Genomic DNA, 17,955 nt, shown 5'->3' with positions numbered 1-17,955 from the left:
TGAGAAACAGTAAGAGGCCAACGTGACAACAGAGAAAGAAGGAGAGGATGGCATGGGGTTGGACCAGGTGGTCACCCAACAGCATCTGCACATGGATTTCACAAGACCGGACCTGCCTCCAGCTTGTTCTGCTAATTCTAGTGGTCTGTGCACATTTTATCTTCTCTGCCTTTGCTAACTAGTGGGCTCCGATCCACAGTCTCCTAGACCATGGTTCTGAAAGATCCACTCTCTTTCACACTGGACAGCTTTGTTTCTTTGAGGGGCTATTTGAAGAAAAGCTGCTCTGGCTTACTAGCCATCTCTTACAAGCATTCACTGTCCTTTCATGTGGCTTCTCTGCCACAGTGTACTAGCCAGGAAGAAGATGAGTGAGTGCCTGCCTTTTAGAAGCTCTGTAAATCTTTTGTGGTGTTGATGCCATGGATAATGGTTATGGCACAGTGGGGATAGTAGCTAGGACCCACGATGCTTTGAAGATCACAAAAGATGCTGAAATTTGTTTTACAGCCAGGAGAACATAGGGACTTTCAGATGGAAGAATCCAGTCACAGCACTACAGTCATCTTTGTGGGAATATGGAAATAAGTGTAAGTCCACAGCTCCTCCCTTACCGTGGAATTATGTCTTAATGAGTGTCTCCAAAAATATCTCAAGACAGACATGAATTTAGTGAACATTACATTGTGAACATCATAGCCACCAAGGGTGCTATAGTGGACACACTATGTAATTTCCTCTTGTGATTGCCTGCTGCCTGGAGCTAAGACAAGATAAGTAAACTTCGCCTACTCTCTTCACCCAGGGAAACATAAAAGTTCAAACTTTGATGTATGGTTTCAACCAAATGCATATCCCATTCATGCCGTCTTCATGTTTAAGACTTCGAAGTCAAGGACCATTAGAAAAAGAAATCACACAGCAATAGCTGGGATGAATGTATGCAATTAATTACTTTCCATTTAAAGTCCATTATAACCTCAGCTTTAATAATTTAGTCTGAAACACGGCTTAGAATATCTCTAAATGTTACATAGTAACAATTTATTAGAATTGGGACTATTTGTCTAGATTTAGCCAACCTAGATTTATTCAAGACCAGGACACTGGAAAAATAAACCGAGTTTGAATCAACATTCGTAAAAAAGAAGCTTGAAAGCCAATGGTAACAAAAAGTAATTTCCACCCAGTCCATTGAGTTGCCTTGGCCTACTCCATATTTACCAAACTCCCCTCCTCCTAGCTATTTTCTTCATCTTCTATCATTAACTGAAACAGTAGGACTCAGTCTTGAAGCTAGCAGAAATAACCCCCTGAGGGAAGTAATAACTACCTAGATTTCTGACTGCACCCTTCCTGTAATACTTCGAGGCCTCTCCCTCTCTGCCCACGAACATTCCTGCCAAAGGTTTGACAGACCTCTGCTAGTTTCCTCTAGTTCATTCTTGCAAATATGGCCTCTCTGCCGAAGGATCCCAAATAAGAAGTAGCATCTGGGACTTCTTCACATTACAGGCTCATGTGACAGTCCCAGCTACCTTGTGCTCAGACAGCTGGGTATCCCTCAATGGTGCAAAGTCCATGTATGCAAAAGCCAACCCCCAAACTTCCTCCATCCTAATTCACTCCTCTAGTTCTGCTGACTCTCCCAGCTCCTCTACCTACCTGCTTACCTACCTACCATATGGGGTAGCTTAGAATCCCCCAACTCTGTTGTGCTTCAGCCCCACTCTCGCTCCAGCTATGGACACAGTTTTCCCTCACATTCTCTAGGGTCTCTGCTTCCCAGAGGAACAGATGAGCTTGCCCCATCACTCTAATGCTTGGCTCATATTGTATTTCAAATGTTCTCTTTGAACTTCTGTTTGGTTCTGATTGTATAGAGAGGAATGCTGATTCTTCACGCTGATGTTTGAGAAGATGGTAAAATCTGTCAAACTTTTCTTCATTTACCCTGGAAGTTATAGCTTATACATTAAAGTTGAAATTAATTACAGTACACAATAGGATTTGGATTTTGTCACCTACAGAATCAGAATAATCTAGATTACCAAAAAGTTCAGAAGGAACTCAGCAGTGTGACTGAGGTTACTGGTAGTTAGTCAATTAGAGTTGTATACAACATGCCCAAGGAAATAGAATTTTCAAGCATCCATATATATATATATGGATTCACACATACATATTCATGTGTGAGCCAAGCACTTTAAAATAGAGAGTAAGACTTGAGATAAAGATAGCCCTTGCTTTCCTTGGCTAATGATCGTGAAGCTAACACCTAAACCCAGTCTATTTCCAGGACTCAGAAACTTAACCTAAAATTGACTGGATTGATGGGGCTGATGCCTGTGACTTCTTGATTTATGAAACTAGTGTAACAATTTCTCTAACTATGCTAGATGTAAAACTGGATGACAAATTGACCCTCTATATCGATCTAACCGGGAGCCATATGCCATTAGAATGAAAATATCCAAATATTCAATTTTGCTGTTCCTGTTCATTTGGGTGTTGTCCTGCTCTGGTTTTGTAACAACACACAAGAAATCAAGACCTGAATGTAAGGAAAGAAAACAAATTAAAGCTGAGGGAATTGTCCATCTACAGAATACCGGCTTTAGGGGGGGGGTCTATGTGCCAGCCATAAGTGGGCTACAATAATAACCCTGGGTTTTCTTATGTAACTATTATAGATCTTTGAAGATGTATTTTGTTTTCTTTGAAAAACAACTTTCTTAGAACATGAAGCTAAAAGAGGATCTGTATGGAGGAGTGTGTGAGCAGTTCCTGGGAACATTTCCTCCTTTTCCGGGGTCAAGCACACTGGTTGACAGCTGTTTTTAGAGGCTACTGCAGATGTTCAGTTCCTGTAGAGTGTTTCCTTTGGATCGTGGTTCCCAACTTGTGGGTTGCAACGCCTTTGGGGATTGAAAGACCCTGTTAGAGGGGCCGAATAACGGATATCCTGCATATCAGATATTTACATTGTGATTCACAACAGTAGCAAAATGACAGTTACACAGTAGCAATGAAATAATTTTATGGCTGGGGGTCACCACAATGAGGAGCTGTATTAAAGGGTCACAGCATTGGGATGGTTCAGAACCACTGCCTTAAGGGATTGCCGTTTCTTGATTATCCTGGGAATAATCCGACCACTTGGTGTTTGTGGCTTTTTTCTTTCCCCCTTTTCAAGTCTACTCTGTGTGCTCTCTTAAGACATCTACTGAAATACAAAGGTTTAGATGTACTGGCACCGCTAGTAAAATAAGAGACACAAATTTGGGAACTAAAAAAAAAAGTCAGTGACAAGAGAATTAGACCTAGCCACTGAGAGCAATCAAAGCTGGGCTGTTAAACAGCTTCATTTTGCATTTCCAATACAGCACGGCTGCTAGGATCACTGGCAGCCGTCTGGAGTGCAGAGGTTTAAGGGCAGGTGTGGCTTCCATCTGATGAAGGCAGGCATGCGCACATGTGCTGAGACACATTCAGGAAGACTTGTGCTCCCAGGACTGGAGACCAAAGCTGACTCCCCGAAGCTCCTCGTGGTTTTCTCTTCATGAATGTGCCAGACTGACAGTTCTGAATCCTCAAACTTCTTCTTCCCACAATAGAAGAGCATTTCCAGCAGGAAGATATCTAACTTACTGGAACATTCTTGGTGTGAGAAAGCATTAAGGAGCCTAATCCAGGCAGTGTAAGAACTCATAACTATGCTACAATTTATACATGAACCACGATGACCAACTGCACTGTACTAGCAGAGGGATTGAGAAATTTCTCAACAGTGCAGGCAACTGTCAATTATTGCTCCTACAAGTTAAGTTTTTAATAAGGCTTGAAGATTACTTAACATATGCATTCATGGGAGGGAGCCACTTAACAGAAAATAATGAATGGGATTCCGTCAATAGACAATACATCATTAAAATACGACCTTTGCCTGTTGATCATAACAGGTAGGTAAGTCTTTAAAAGACCAAACATTTAGTCTTAAATTGTGAAGAAACTGTAGACTGCTGGTGTTTTCCAAGCCTGGTAAAGCAAATACAATACTTTCTAAAAGAAGAGAGCACCAGTCCAGGTCTCCAATTATTTTTTAAAAATTATCTTGCAAATCAGTGTCAGACAAGGAATTAAAAAAAATAAATGATCAAGTGTTAAAGACAATTTGACATGAATATAACCTATCAAAACAAGCAGGTAATAGAAAAATAGACTTTTTTTTTTTGAGACAGGGCATTAGTTTGTGGTTGCCTAGTCTAGAACTTACTGTATAGACCAGGCTGGTCCAATTTGTAATGACGTTCATGCCTCTGCTTCTATATTCTAAATAACACTGTTATGTTCAAAGAGATAAGAGGTAAACTTGGGATTTTTCTGCCATTCTTTAAAGATTAAAAACAGAATAAACCAATTTACACACTGAGTAAGCTTATAGTTATTTAAGCTTAGCTGAAGAAAGATACATTAGAAAAAACAGCTAGAGCAAAGTAAGGAAAAGTTTAAAATGAGCGATACATTAGTCAGAAGATAAAACAAAGAGGTGTTGGGGTAAAGTCCAAGATGTTTAGTCAGCAAAGGAGAATCTGGGGAAGATGTGCTGACTTTCTTTCTTTCTTTTTTTATTATTAAGAAATCTTCTATTCATCTTACATACCAACCACAGATCCTCCTCTCCTCCCTTCTCCTGCTCCCCAACCCATCCCCCATTCCCACTTCCTCCAAGAATAATGGCTCCAAGAAAACTGACAGACTATTAGATCACAGATCCTAGAGCACTTACAGGCTGTAAGAAGAAATAAAGTGAAATCGTCCTTAAAGCACATTACAGTAAAACTGCTAAAACCCAAGAAAAACAGGAACCTGACAAGTAATGTGGGGAGACATAGATTTCTCTCAAAATTAATGAGGGATGTGGGCTGAGAAGAGCACATGTTTGCTGAAGTTCTTGTGTTAGACATGAAGTTAACCAGTAATCCCTACCTGGTAACTTCCAAGGACCAGGTAACTTTCTGAGATTCTGGGAGTTGTAGGTCTTGGAAAATAACAAAGCCTCATGGGAAAGTATGGTGGCCTATGGGTACCAACATGTGTCTTGAGGCGCCTTACCTGGAAACTTTCCAGGTGATGGTCCTGACCAAACTCCACCTTGGTCAGTATTAAAAATTTTAATAAAAATTTGGCCAAAAGGGTGGAACTGTTTTTTTCTGGGGAATTTCAGGATTAGCACTTGCTTATCAATCATGAGAACCCAGGTGTGGATCCCCAGCAGTTCCATAAAAAGCCAGGCACGGTGGCACTTGCCTGGAACTCCAGCATTGGAGAGCTAGAGACAAGAGGATTCTAAAGCTCTCCACACAGCTAATCCTGCTGAATCAGTGAGCTCCAGATTCGATTAGAAATCCTGTTGTAAATAAATAAATAAATAAATAAATAAATAAATAAATAAATGAATGAATGAATAAGGTGAATGGCGATAGAAGACGACACTTGACACATCCAACTCTGTGCTTGACATGTATGCATACACATGTGCTTGTGTTCCTGCATGTGCATACTTACATGCATGAATGTGTATGCACACACATAAAGGAAAAATCAATTCTATCTATAATGAAATTGTAAGAACAAAATGCTTGTGAGTAAATGTTGCTTCATAATTTGGAGACTACAAAATAGTATTGAAAGAAATGGAAGACATCTAAAGAAAGAAATATATTCCATGACAAAATGTTGGAAGACTTAATATTATTAAGAAGAAAATGCTGTACTACTTGAACCACAGATTCAGTGCAATTCCTATCACAACACCAGCTGGCTCCTTTGTGTTCATTGAATAACTGATCTGGAAATTCAGGAGAAACTCAAAGGACCTGGAATAATTAAGTAATCTTTCAAAGGAAGAATGCAATTAGAGAGTTCATAATTCTTGATTTTAAACATTGAAAACTTATTATAGAGCTAATAATAGTAGAGTTTAACACAACACCAACATATAAATTAATGGATTAGAAATAAGAGTATAGAGATAACCCTCATATTTATGGCAAATTGGTTTTTTGACTGGAGTGTCATGGAATCAGTAGGTAAAAAACATTGAGTTTTCAGTGAGTGGTAGTGGGGAAGCTGCCTATATGTCTGCAAAATAATGAGGTTTGGCTCTTCTATCACAGGATATACGAAAGTTAACTTTAAGATGTAGGAAAGATTTAAAAGTCAGAAATGCCACTAAGACTCCTGTAAGAAAGACAGGTACAAACCTGTGACTCAGGAAACATGTCAAAAGCCTTTGCAGATATACTACCAAAGCCACAAGGGCCAAAATAAAACAACCAATCCCATTAAAAAAGTAAACTTTCTGTGATTCAGAAATGCTATTAAAGATATGTTAAAATATTTGCCAATCATAAATCCGATAGAGAACTTTCATGTAGACTATGTAAAAGATCATTGAAGCCAATAAAGACGAAAAAGGCTCAATTAAAAATTAGTAAATAGAGTGGGTGTATCTCAGTGATAGAGCATTTGCCTTTCTAGGGCAAAGCCATTGCTTTATCCTCAGCACTGCAACAAAACAAAACAAAACAAAACAAAACAAAACAAAACAAAACAACAACAACCAACAAAACAAAAACTAACAGCAATGGCTCTGAATACACATTTCCCCAAAGAGGATACATAAATTGCTGGTAGGCACATGAACAGGTACTTCATTAATATGGTAGTTTGAATGAGAACGGTCCTCATATGTTTGAATGCTTGGTCTCTAGTTGGTGGAATAATTCTGGAACTATTAAGAGGTGTGGCATTGTTGGAGGAGATATGTTACTGGGGACAAGCTTTGAGGTTTGAAAAGCCCACACCATTGCCAGTTACATCTATCTTGGCCTCACAGTTGTGGATCAGATGTAAGCTCTCAGCTACGGTTACAGAGCCATACCTATTTGCTTGTTGCCCTGATCCATGCCATGATGTTCTGGACTCACCCTTTGAAACTGTAAACAATCATCCCCACTGCAAATTAAATGCTGTTTTTAATAAGTTGCCTAGGTTACGCTGTTTTGTCATAGCAATAGAAAAGTGACTAAGACAATTTAACCATGTGAGAAATACAAATTAAAATCAAAACAGTACAACCTGTTCCTCACTGGAGCGGCTACAATGAAAAGATAGTAAAGGCTAGGATATGTAGAAATCAGAGCACTCGGGCACCAGTAGATGGGAAAGTAGAATGGTGCAGACTCTTTGGGAAACGTCTGGCAGCTTTTCAAATGATTAATCTCAGAGTTACCAACGCAGCAATTCCAAAGAAAAGTAAAATTGTGTTTATATATAAAAAGGTACAAAAATGTTCTCTACGGCATTGTTCATAATAACCAAAAGAAAAGTGGAAGGAAACCAAATGTCTGCCAGTTGATGAGGGCATAAACACCACGTGTATAAGACAATAAAAAGCTATTGTACAATTGCTTACAGAAATTGTAGGAGCCAGACTTTTACCTTTAGTACAGGCCCCAGAACCTAAATTCCCATGGCATTCCATGACAAGAGAATGTCTACACATGCAGTGGGTATAGTGATAAATCCACGGGAGTCGCTTAAGGAGTATTAGGGAATTTATTAGGATATAAATTGGGGAGAACAACTCACTAAAAAGGATAAGACAAATCCGTCACAGAGCCCTGAAAGGCTGATATCTGCTTCTGCTGCCTGAGTCAGTCACCCTGTCCAAGCCCACGAGGGAGAGAAGAGAGTGAGGTGTACATGCCTCTCAGGTCTTAAGCTAGTTCAGAGGCTATGCCCTAGGGGCTGGTACCCACTACAGTGGGGGTTCATTCCAGGAGAGAAAGCATACAACCTGGAAGGGAGGTATAAAGAGAATAAATATTCAAACTTCAGACGCTTCCTATAGTTCAGTCTCAGGCTGTGCATTGTTTGGACAAACCAAGCCACATTTTGAGTGCATAGATGTACTTGGATGTCACCCATAAAGTATATCTTCTTGGGGTTTGGGGGTAGGGTCAAGAAGGATGGAGAACATACCTCATGGAATAAGTGGGTGAGTGGGGAGGGGAAAAAAAGAATAACAATCCAAAAGCAAGTGAAAAATAAAGGAAATAGGAATATGATATTAGTGGAGTGTAGTGATATGTTATTTGTGCTTTCATAAATAAAGCTTGCCTGGAGATCAGAGGAAAAAGCAAGGTGTTATAAGTAAACAAAGAAGTCAGGCAACAGTAGTACACGCCCTTAATCCTATCACTTGGCAGGCAGGGATCTGTCTGGATCTCTGTGAGTTCAAGGCCACACTGTAAACAGAGCCAGGTGTGGTGGCACACGCCTTAAATTTCAACACTAGTTAACCATGGAGGTCTGGAGGTCTGTACAGACAGACAGGAAGTGACAGAGCTGGGGAGGAAGAGGAAGTGATGTAGCTGGACAGAGAGAGCAAATCAGATGACAGAACAGCAAGGCATATAGACGTGGGTAGACAGGAAATCACTCACATTTGGAAGCTGAGGTATCTGTGAGATGAGGTTAGCTTGTGGCTGTTCCTATTCCTCTGATCTCTCTCAGGTTTTTACCCCTATATCTGGTTCCGTGTTTTTTTTTTTGTTTTTTGTTTTTTTTTTTACTAAGACTGTTTAGCAATTCATCTACAGTGAAGCAAAATGTTTGAGAGTTTTCAGTAAAAAAAAAAAAATTATCTAAATGGATGCAAAGCAAACTAAGCCAAGAGTTCCAGTCATCTATGAAAACACTATTAAAATGCACAGACACAAGGCTGGGTTGTGGCTCAGTTGGTAAGAATACTCACCTGGCATACGTGGATCCTTTGCTTCCATCTTAGCATTTCTGATGTACGTACCCGAGGATAAGAAGTTCAACACCATTCTCAGCTACATAGGAATTTCAAAGACAAGCTAGGAAACATAAGACCTTATTTCAATAAATGAATAAAATTCTTAGAAATTGAAATATTGAAAATTGAAAGTGTGGAAAAGATGTATTATAGGAACCTAGCTGATCCAAAATAATAATAAACAAAGACTAAAGACAAAAAATTAGGAGGGATAGAGAAGGACATTTCAAAATATTAAAATTTCCAAGAATACACAGTATTCTAATTTTAGAAGTTTATTAAAATTTAGCTCCTAAAAACAAAGCTTCAAAATATATAAGGCAACAGCTGGAAAAATAAAGCAAAATAAATAAATAAATCCATAATTGTAGGGCTATTTTTAATCTAACAACTCTTAGGAAATTAAAGTAAGAATTTAGAGAATTTAGACACAGAGAGTACATTTAGTCTAATTGGTGAATACTTAAAACAATAAATCAACCAAGGGCAGAAAACTCCTTCTCAGATACACAGATGATATAAACATGAGCTATAGTTGGACCATAAATAAACTTCCAATACATTTCCAAGGTATAGAATCATTTAGTGTATATTATGTCACAACAATGTAGTTAGATTTTATACTAAAAAGAACAAATCAAATGTTAGCTACAATGGAAACTGTCAAATATTTTGGGCTGAATAATAATGGAAATAAAAATGAATTAAAGCTTGAAGAATCTCAGTTATCCCTGGACAGAAATGTAGGTCTTTAAATGTAAATATTAGAAAAAAATTAAATGCCAATATTCTACCAAAAAAAGGGGGGTGGGTGGGATTAGACTTGGGATACAGGTCAGTGGTACAGTGTTTCACTTTCATAGGTCCTGGTGTTTTTATCTCCAGCACTGAAGCTGAAAGAGAGGTAAAAAGGGAGGGAGAGAAGGAGAGAGGCAGGGATGAAGGAAATAAACCAAAGGAAGCAGGAACAGGCAACTAGGGTATCAACAGAACAGAACACACAAATGAGGTCATCCCTAAAAGGCTTGCAAATTGATCATTATTGAATATAATCAGGAAAAAAGATAGAAGGCATCAATATTAACTGTTAGGATTTAGAAATGGGATAATACACTAAAAGCTTCAGATATTAAAAATAACTTGGAGAGAGGGTGCTAGAGAGAAGGTCCAGAGGTTAAGACTGCTTGATGCTCTTCCAGAGGACCCAAATTCAGTTCTTAGAACCCACATTGGGCGGCTCACAACCACCTGTAACTTCAGTTCCAAGGGATCTGACACCTTCTTCTGGCCTCTGCAGGCAACAACCCAGACATAACACACACACACACACACACACACACACACACACACACACACACACACACACGTAATAAAAATAAAAATAAACTTCTACTAAAACATTAAAAATTTAGATGAAAGTGATAAATTCTTAGAAAATACCATTTGTTGGAGTAAGAATCAGAATACATAGCTACTAAATGTACTGAGATATTTATTAGAAGTTTCCCACAGAGAAAATTATAAGGTCAGATAGATTTGTACAAACATTTTCATGGTAATTAAAATATCAGTAGATTTATTTGCAGCTGCTAAGCAAACAGGAAAACTACAATGCCCAATTCAGTTATTTTTCTAATTATAAAAAATGATAGAAACTAAAAATTTAAAGAAATTATTCAAGATAGTGGAATAATATTAACTGTCATTGTTTATGGGTATGTGGTTGCACAAACATGGAACTCCAGCTACTCAGGAGGTTGAGGCAGGAGGATCGCACCCATGGGACGACAGAATGAATTCTAAGCGAAGTTGATAAAATTAGTGAGACTGTGCCTCAAAACGAAGAACAAAGAGTGAGTTGGGTCAGTCAACTGTTAATTGTAGATCAGGGAAGGGCTCATGGGGCCCTACCCTTCCCTGCTGAACTATTGGCACCTGATGGATTCTGGGGAGGGAAAGCCATTGTCCTAAGTTATATGTCCAAAGGTGAGCTCATCAGACTCCAGTGGATAATTCCAAACCTTTGGCCACATACAGGGTCTAGGTTAAAATCCAAGGATCTCAAAACAAAACAAAAAGACATGAATATGGGAGAAACCTGTGGGGAAGAGGTAGGGAATAACAGGGCTGGGAAGGAGATTAAGAGAGGGTTGTGGGTGTTAGGAAACAGAATGTACTACACCACTATACACATGTGTGAAATTGTCAAAGAACAAGATTAATCAATAATGAAAAAATGGAGAAGGGGTGCAGGTCAGTGGTTGAATGCTTACTTAACATACGTAAGGCCTTGAGACTAAGCCCTAGTACCACCAAAACAGCCAACAATTGCCCGAAGGATGTTTAATCACAGATGTGCATATCTACTTAGAAGCCATGGAAACCACTGCAGCAAATTAAAGACATAAATCAGTAGAAAGACAAGGCGATTGTTTACGTAGGAGCTTGTCCTGGTTAATCTTTTTTTTTTTTTTTTTTTTTTTTTTTTTTGTCAAGTTGACACAAGCTAGAGTTATCTAGAAAACAGAACTTACTTGAGAACATACCTCCATTAGATTGCCTGTAGGCAAGTCTGTGGGACATATTCTTGATTTCAGTGTGGACAGTGCCCATTCCTGGGCATGTGATCCTGGGCGATAGCAGAAAACAGGATAAGCAAGCCCTGGAAGCAAGCCAGTAACCAGCATTGGTTTATATTTTAGTTCCTTCTGCAGAGTTCTTGCCTTGAGTTCCTGTCCTGACTTCTTTCAAGAAACCTGTAAGGTGAAATAAACCCTTTTCTTCTCAAGTTGCTTTTGATCATGATGATTATTATAGCAGCAGAAACCCTAATTAAGATAAAGTTCATTTAAAAATATGATTTCTAACCAAATTGACATATGGATGAAATGCAATCCAATGAAAATCCCAAATGGCCGTTGTAGAATTCTAGAAGCTAATTTCATCATAGATTAAGTCAATCTTTGAAAAAGATCAGGATGAAAAGCTTTCCTTTAATGGCAATTAAAATTTGTTTTTAGGACTTAGCAATCAGGACAGTGTAATATAGCAATCAGGACAGTATGATGTTGACATAATTATTGATAACTAAGCAAATAGAAGAATAGATTGGTGAATAGATAAGCATTTAAATTGAAAGGGAAGACTATTCTTGCCTCATCTTCTCATCCTTACACCAAAATGAAAAACAAAACAAAAAATTCAACCTGAGTGTATCATATTTAAATGCCAAAGCTAAACAATTAATTTCTGAATTGTACAAGTGAACTTTCTGTGCAGGACATTAAAAATATAATTATGACAAAGACTAATTTGGTTATATTATGTTTTAAAACTTCTGTTTACTTTGAGATATCTAGACAGTCTAATAGAGTGGTGGGTCGCTAGACAGGCTAAAAGAATGGTGGGTTGCAACCCTTTTGAGGGTTAAATGACCCTTTCACAGGGGTCATATATAAAATATCCTGCATATCAGATATTTACATTACAATTTATAACAGTAGCAAAATTATAGTTATGAAGTAGCAACACAAATAATCTTATGGCTGAGGGGTCACCACAGCATGACCTGTAAATATATTAAAGGGCTATAGCATTAGGAAGGTTGCGAACCACTGCTCTAAAATGTTAGGCCCAGAGTGGAAGAAGATGTTTTGAAATCTAATGAAGAGCTAGCAAACTGAAATTCAAAGAGATGTGTAACTGAGTTTTTAAAGGGATAAATAACTGGGCCCAGAGATCGGTACAATGGACAAGAGCACTGGCATTCTTTAGATGACCCACATTCAGTTCCCAGTGCCCACACGGCAGCTCACAACCATCTGTAACTCCAGTTGCAGGGGATCTGATGCCATCTTCTGACCTCTAAGGGTACTAGATATGTACATGCGGTATGTGAATCCAGACAAAGCACTGTAAACATAAAATAAATATTCTATTAAATTTTTTTACAAAGCAAATAACCAGTGATAAAATTTTGTAAGAGATTTGAATTGACTCCAAATGGAAAATAAGAACAAGAAAACTTACACAACTTCAATAGTTATTTTTTTTTTTAGTATAATCCTATTCCTCGGGATTGCTACTGCATTCATGACAATATTTGCTTTGAAAATTCTCGTCATATGTTCTATATCAAGGCTGTGAAGAATAAGAGAAGCTTATGACAGTGATGACCACTGTTGCAATAAATCTGGAAACCAGCACTATTGACAAAAGCTGACCCTCACATACTATGACCTCAAAATACCATTGCTACATTTACACCTTCCACAATGTGTGCATATTCACACAAAGGGTACAACATGATCTCTGGAACAGTGTTAATTATAGTCAGAACTACAGAGAGCCTAGTTGTCTATCTGCATGACCATAGGTACATACATTGTGCTATTTTCATAGCAAAGAAGTACAAGCCTTCGGTTACATGCAAACATGGAAAAACAGCACAAACATTATGTCAGGGAATGGAATCAAGAGTAAAACACTTAAATGATTCTGTCTGTATAAAGGTCAATACCAAACAACCTAATTGACCATGTTTAGGGGTGGAGAGTTAGTTAAAGTAAAACTCAGGACTAGTTATGTTTCCTGTCTCAACCACTTTCTCCCCATCCCAGCAGCTGCTCCCCAAATAACTGACTCAAAGACTTAATATAAATTGTAAATGCTCAGCCGATAGCTCAGGCTTGTTACTAGCCAGCTCTTACACTTTAAATTAACCCATTTCTATTAATCTATGTTTTGCCATGTGGCTCATGGCTTGTTACCTCATTTTCTACATGTCCTGCTTGCTCTGTGGCTAGCTGGCATCTCTCTCTCTCTCTCTCTCTCTCTCTCTCTCTCTCTCTCGACTCTGCCCTCCTTCTTCTCATCATTCAGTTTGGTTTTCCCCCTAACTTCCTGCCCAACTACTGGCCTGTCTGCTTTTTGAATAAAAAATTAACCAATGAGCATAATGCACAACAAGTTGCTATGAAAATCTTGCTAGGAGGAGGCACAGGGCATTTGGAGCACTGGCCTGGTGTATTTCTTTTTGGGGAGTGTATTGTCTTTCCTTATATGAAGGACTAACTAGCAGAAGGGGAAGGGAGAATGAGGAGGATGATATATTTTCCTCAAGGTGGAGGCTGGCTGGAGTTCCTCAGGATAGGAGGTGCAGAAGGGAAGAAAAGGCCCCCAGTCAAGGAGGAGCCAGGCAGTCTGCAAGCTGACAGGCTCAAATCCAAAGGACCAAACCCTATCCAGATCAGCCATCCTGTTCTTTGGTACCAACATATCTTCTGTATTGTCCCAGGAGCCTTTGCCAGTATAAGGAGAAACAAACAAACAAAACCAAACAACAACAACCAAATATAATAATCCCACCCCCCATTTTGTAGAAAAGTCTCTCTGTAGTTCCAGCAGTGTCCTATACCTTTTATAACACATAGTCTCTTGTTTAGAATAATTTCTTGCAAACCTCTGCTGTGGGATGTCCTGTATGTTGTGAATATATGTTGCTATGATTTATTGATAAATAAAACACTGATTGGCCAGTAGCCAGGCAGGCAGTAAAGGTGGGACTAGCAGAGAGGAGAATTCTGGGAACGGGAAGGCGGAGTCAGGAGACGCTGCCAGACACCGCCATGAGTACCAACATGTAAGATACTGGTAAGCCACGAGCCATGTGGCAAGGTATAGATTTATAGAAATGGGTTTATTTAAGATATAAGAACAGCTAGATAGAAGCCTGCCATGGCCATACAGTTTGTAAGCAATATAAGTCTCAGTGTGTTTACTCGGTTGTGTCTGAGCAGCTGCAGGACTGGCGGGTGAGAGAGATTTGTCCTGACCGTGGGCCAGGCAGGACTGGAGAAAACTTCAGCTACAAACCTTTTTTAAATGAAAACAACTTCATTTTTCTTCATATGTATTTGGATGATTCTTGGTACAAATACTCAAGGTGTTAGTGGTAGTTAATTTGATACAAAGTATTTAGAATCTCATTGCTAGATATTTACTCCTTTTTCTCTTTCTTCTTGTCTTGTAATGCCTTGTAAAGGCCTTATAATTTCTACCCACTGGATTATAGGACCAGAGTCTGAAAGTGGATCCTTCCGTGATTTTCACTGAGTATAAGGATACTTGGAGAGGGAAGGAACATTTGGAATCTCATCTGAATCAGCAAAGGCTCTTCCTTTGCATCAAGAAGTTATCCTGGGAAGTTGAATAGAATTCATTGCTGGATGGTGGTCTTCTCAGTGATTTAAGACATATATGCAGCTTCTCCACCGTCTTTCCTCTACAAGATAAAAATAGAGTGCTCTTTTACTGAGAGAGAGAGAGACAGAGACAGAGACAGAGACAGAGAGACAGAGACACTGTGTGTGTGTGTGCACACGCGCGAGCATGTATTGGGAGGGAACAAATTTTAGTCATTGATGAACTCTACTGTGACAATGTTCACACCCCATTATTATTTTTAGAGAGGAGGAACAGCTGCAAAGTGTTTTGGGTAAAATTTAGATAATGATAACGGCAAGTTTAGTTTTTCTTTCTTTCGCTAAAGATATCTATAAACACACACCTCATTTGGATTTTGCTGGAACAGCTTCAATATATCACAGTGCTTTGCCATTAAATGCACTTCAAACCCACATGTATAGTCCAGGCCATAAATAAGACAGTGAGATGTGAGCGAGGAGCCTGCTTGGCGTACGTGATTGAAAAATTTTGGCTATGACCGTTAGTTTTAGTTTTATCCCCCAGGAAAGCCACTGTTTGGTCCTGGACTGGCCACTGCCTTTGACAAGGCCTCCTGGGAACCACAACTTCCACACAGCCATGGCCACTCATGTCCTTTTTTGACTCTTAATTTTGACTTTAGGAAAATAAAGAAGTTAGATATTTCCAATTTTTTTGACTCAGATGTTCTCAGTTCATGGAGTCCCCAGGCTTTAACCAGGAAGCTAGTGACCCCTGGTTGGCACCAGTGTTTGGGGCCGATGTTCTGATGGGGGAGGACGTCCGGGCAGGGGAACAAGGGCTGCTCACGTTTTCAGGAGGGATGTTTATTTTGCCTTAGGCAGAGGTCGTGGAGGTTAGGGAAACAGATGCCAAGGCCAGATGATACCTAAGTCGGTCAAAGAACAAAGAGCGTGTAGAGGATCTGGAAATCCTCCACAGTGCACAGGGGTGTGGGACACTTCGTGGAAAGCAGGAACGGAGGTCTGGATGTGTGGTTGCTGCCTCGGAGGAGGAGCACAATGTGGTTATTATGTCACTGTCTGGGATTTTGTGATGGGGACTTATGGGCTGTAATCTTAACTGCACCAGTTACTAAGAGCTAAGCAAAGCACTGGATAGATTGGGGCCCCAATATCCTTATGTATAAAATGAGGCGAGTACTAGAATCATGGAGCTTTTGGGAGAACAGGGTAGAATAAGAAAAATGCCGCCCCTCTCAAAAACAAACAAACAAACAAACAAACAAAAATCGCCCTTCTAATAATCCTAGACACCTTCAGGTTCATTCAGGCTTTACTGAGAATCCTCACCAGTTCAAAGGAGTTTTTCTAAGACAGCAACCCTGTTCCTTCGTCTCCTCACTCCACAACATCTCTTGCCCTGGAGAGAAAAGAAGGGGATCGTGGGGGAGACTGGGGTAAACCTAACCCTATGACCCCCTGGCATCCCGGTACTGTGGGGTCTGTCCTGAGGCTCCAACCACAGTTTAGGTGATCTCCGGTGGCGGTGGCCCTACTGGCAAGGAAGGGTCTAAGGATCAGTCTGCCCTGACCCATGCAGGTTGCCTGTCGGTCTTCCTAGCCCAGAGTGGCACTGGGCCTGTGGGACTCCCGGATTCAGCCTGGTGCTCCGTTGCCCACCTGGGAAGGCGGCGATGGGGCCTCAGGAGCCAGAGGCCGAGGTCCCAGCGCGGCTGGAAAGTGACACCAGCGCCCCCGAGTGCCCAGGCCACCGCACAGGGTCCGCCAGGCTGGCGCGCCATCCTCCCCGCCCCCCCCCCCCACCGCTCCTCCCGGTCCCCACCCTCCACGTTCCCACCCTCCTCCTCCGCCCCCGCCCCTCCTCCGCTCCCCGCCCCACCACGTCCCAGCCGCCCCGGCCGTGAGCGCAGGCGGCCCTGCCACCGCACCTGCAGGGCGTTCGCTGCCTGCACCCGCGCGCCACGGCTCGCAGCACCCAGCCCTTCCCCACGGTCGCCGCGCGGTCGATGACTCCCCAGACCCCCGGCCGACGACCATGACCACATCCATGCAAGGGGGGCAGAGCGCCGCGGGCCGGGCGGCCGCCGAGGACTCGCCGCTGGCGGTGCAGGTGTGCCGCGTCGCCCGGGGCAGGGGCGACGCCCATGACCCCGTGCGGGTCCCCGGACTGCACGCGCTGTCGCCCGCCTCCGACGCGACCCGCTACGGTGGTGCCGCAGACAGGTAGGCAGCTTCGGAAGGGGGTGGGGGGTGGGGGGTGGCATCCGGGTTCGCAGCCTGCTGGGGGTGAGGAGGCGGCCCAGGGGTGAGTGTGTGCCCAGAGCCCGACCAAGTTTTGAAAGTGTCTGCAGACAATTCCCATGGAGCCAGCCCCGGCGGGGTCAGCAGGGTCTCAGGATCTCCAGGTGCCCTGTTATAAATAGGCATCACGGGTTGGTGGAGAACCGTCTGTCTCACCTCTGCCCTTCAGTGTGAACCGGGAGGCCACGCTCCAGACTGACCACACTCGGCTGCTGGGTGGCCCTTTTCATACTACACTATAGGCTTCAAAAACCGAAGCGTGAATGCGTTCACCTCCCACATAGAGTCTTCCAAGGACCCCGGGGACGCGAAGCAGGGATTGACATTTGAGCAGTCTTTATGTTCCACAGGAAAGAGCGGAGGCTTTCAAAGGTTTCCCATCTCCACAGAAATCAGCACTAACTGCCGTCCGAGTTGTCATACTTTAGGAGAGAAGAAGGCGACACCAGCATAAAAATCTGTGGCCCTTTGCAGTCACACATGTAAATACCACTCTCGCCTCTTTGTCAGGATTGCAAAGTGCTCTGACTTCAGTCAAGTTAAAATAACTCACCAGTGGGCTAGAGTACATTCATG

At 41.3% G+C, this 17,955-nt stretch overlaps 1 protein-coding gene and 1 long non-coding RNA gene across 6 annotated transcripts in view; one reads left to right on the top strand and one right to left on the bottom strand.

Moving 5' to 3' along the window:
* Positions 1 to 968: 968 nt before the first annotated feature.
* On the bottom strand, positions 969 to 17,118 carry LOC128102490 (uncharacterized). 5 transcript variants are annotated; one of them, XR_008215442.1, is made up of 5 exons: positions 17,007 to 17,118; positions 16,408 to 16,477; positions 11,416 to 15,152; positions 8,825 to 8,930; positions 969 to 2,918 (listed from the first exon to the last, which is right to left on the bottom strand). It is a non-coding gene; the product is annotated as an uncharacterized LOC128102490 (long non-coding RNA). The 5 variants fall into 5 exon arrangements; XR_008215443.1 differs by having other exon boundaries at positions 969 to 8,930; positions 11,416 to 11,625; positions 12,653 to 15,152; XR_008215441.1 differs by having other exon boundaries at positions 969 to 8,930; positions 11,416 to 12,781; positions 12,899 to 15,152.
* Positions 16,947 to 17,955, top strand: part of Grb14 (growth factor receptor bound protein 14) — a 104,854-nt gene continuing 103,845 nt past the window's right edge. The window contains exon 1 of the mRNA XM_052726291.1: positions 16,947 to 17,301. Within this exon, the coding sequence (XP_052582251.1) occupies positions 17,114 to 17,301 (188 nt within the window). The 5' untranslated portion in view covers positions 16,947 to 17,113. The remainder of the gene's footprint in view (positions 17,302 to 17,955) is intronic.

The sequence above is a fragment of the Peromyscus californicus genome, unplaced genomic scaffold, assembly GCF_007827085.1.
Source record: "Peromyscus californicus insignis strain IS unplaced genomic scaffold, ASM782708v3 Scaffold_7__1_contigs__length_154581171, whole genome shotgun sequence".
Lineage (NCBI taxonomy): Eukaryota > Metazoa > Chordata > Mammalia > Rodentia > Cricetidae > Peromyscus > Peromyscus californicus.
Note: the sequence above shows the minus strand (reverse complement) of the source record. Positions and strands in the feature narration are given on the sequence as shown.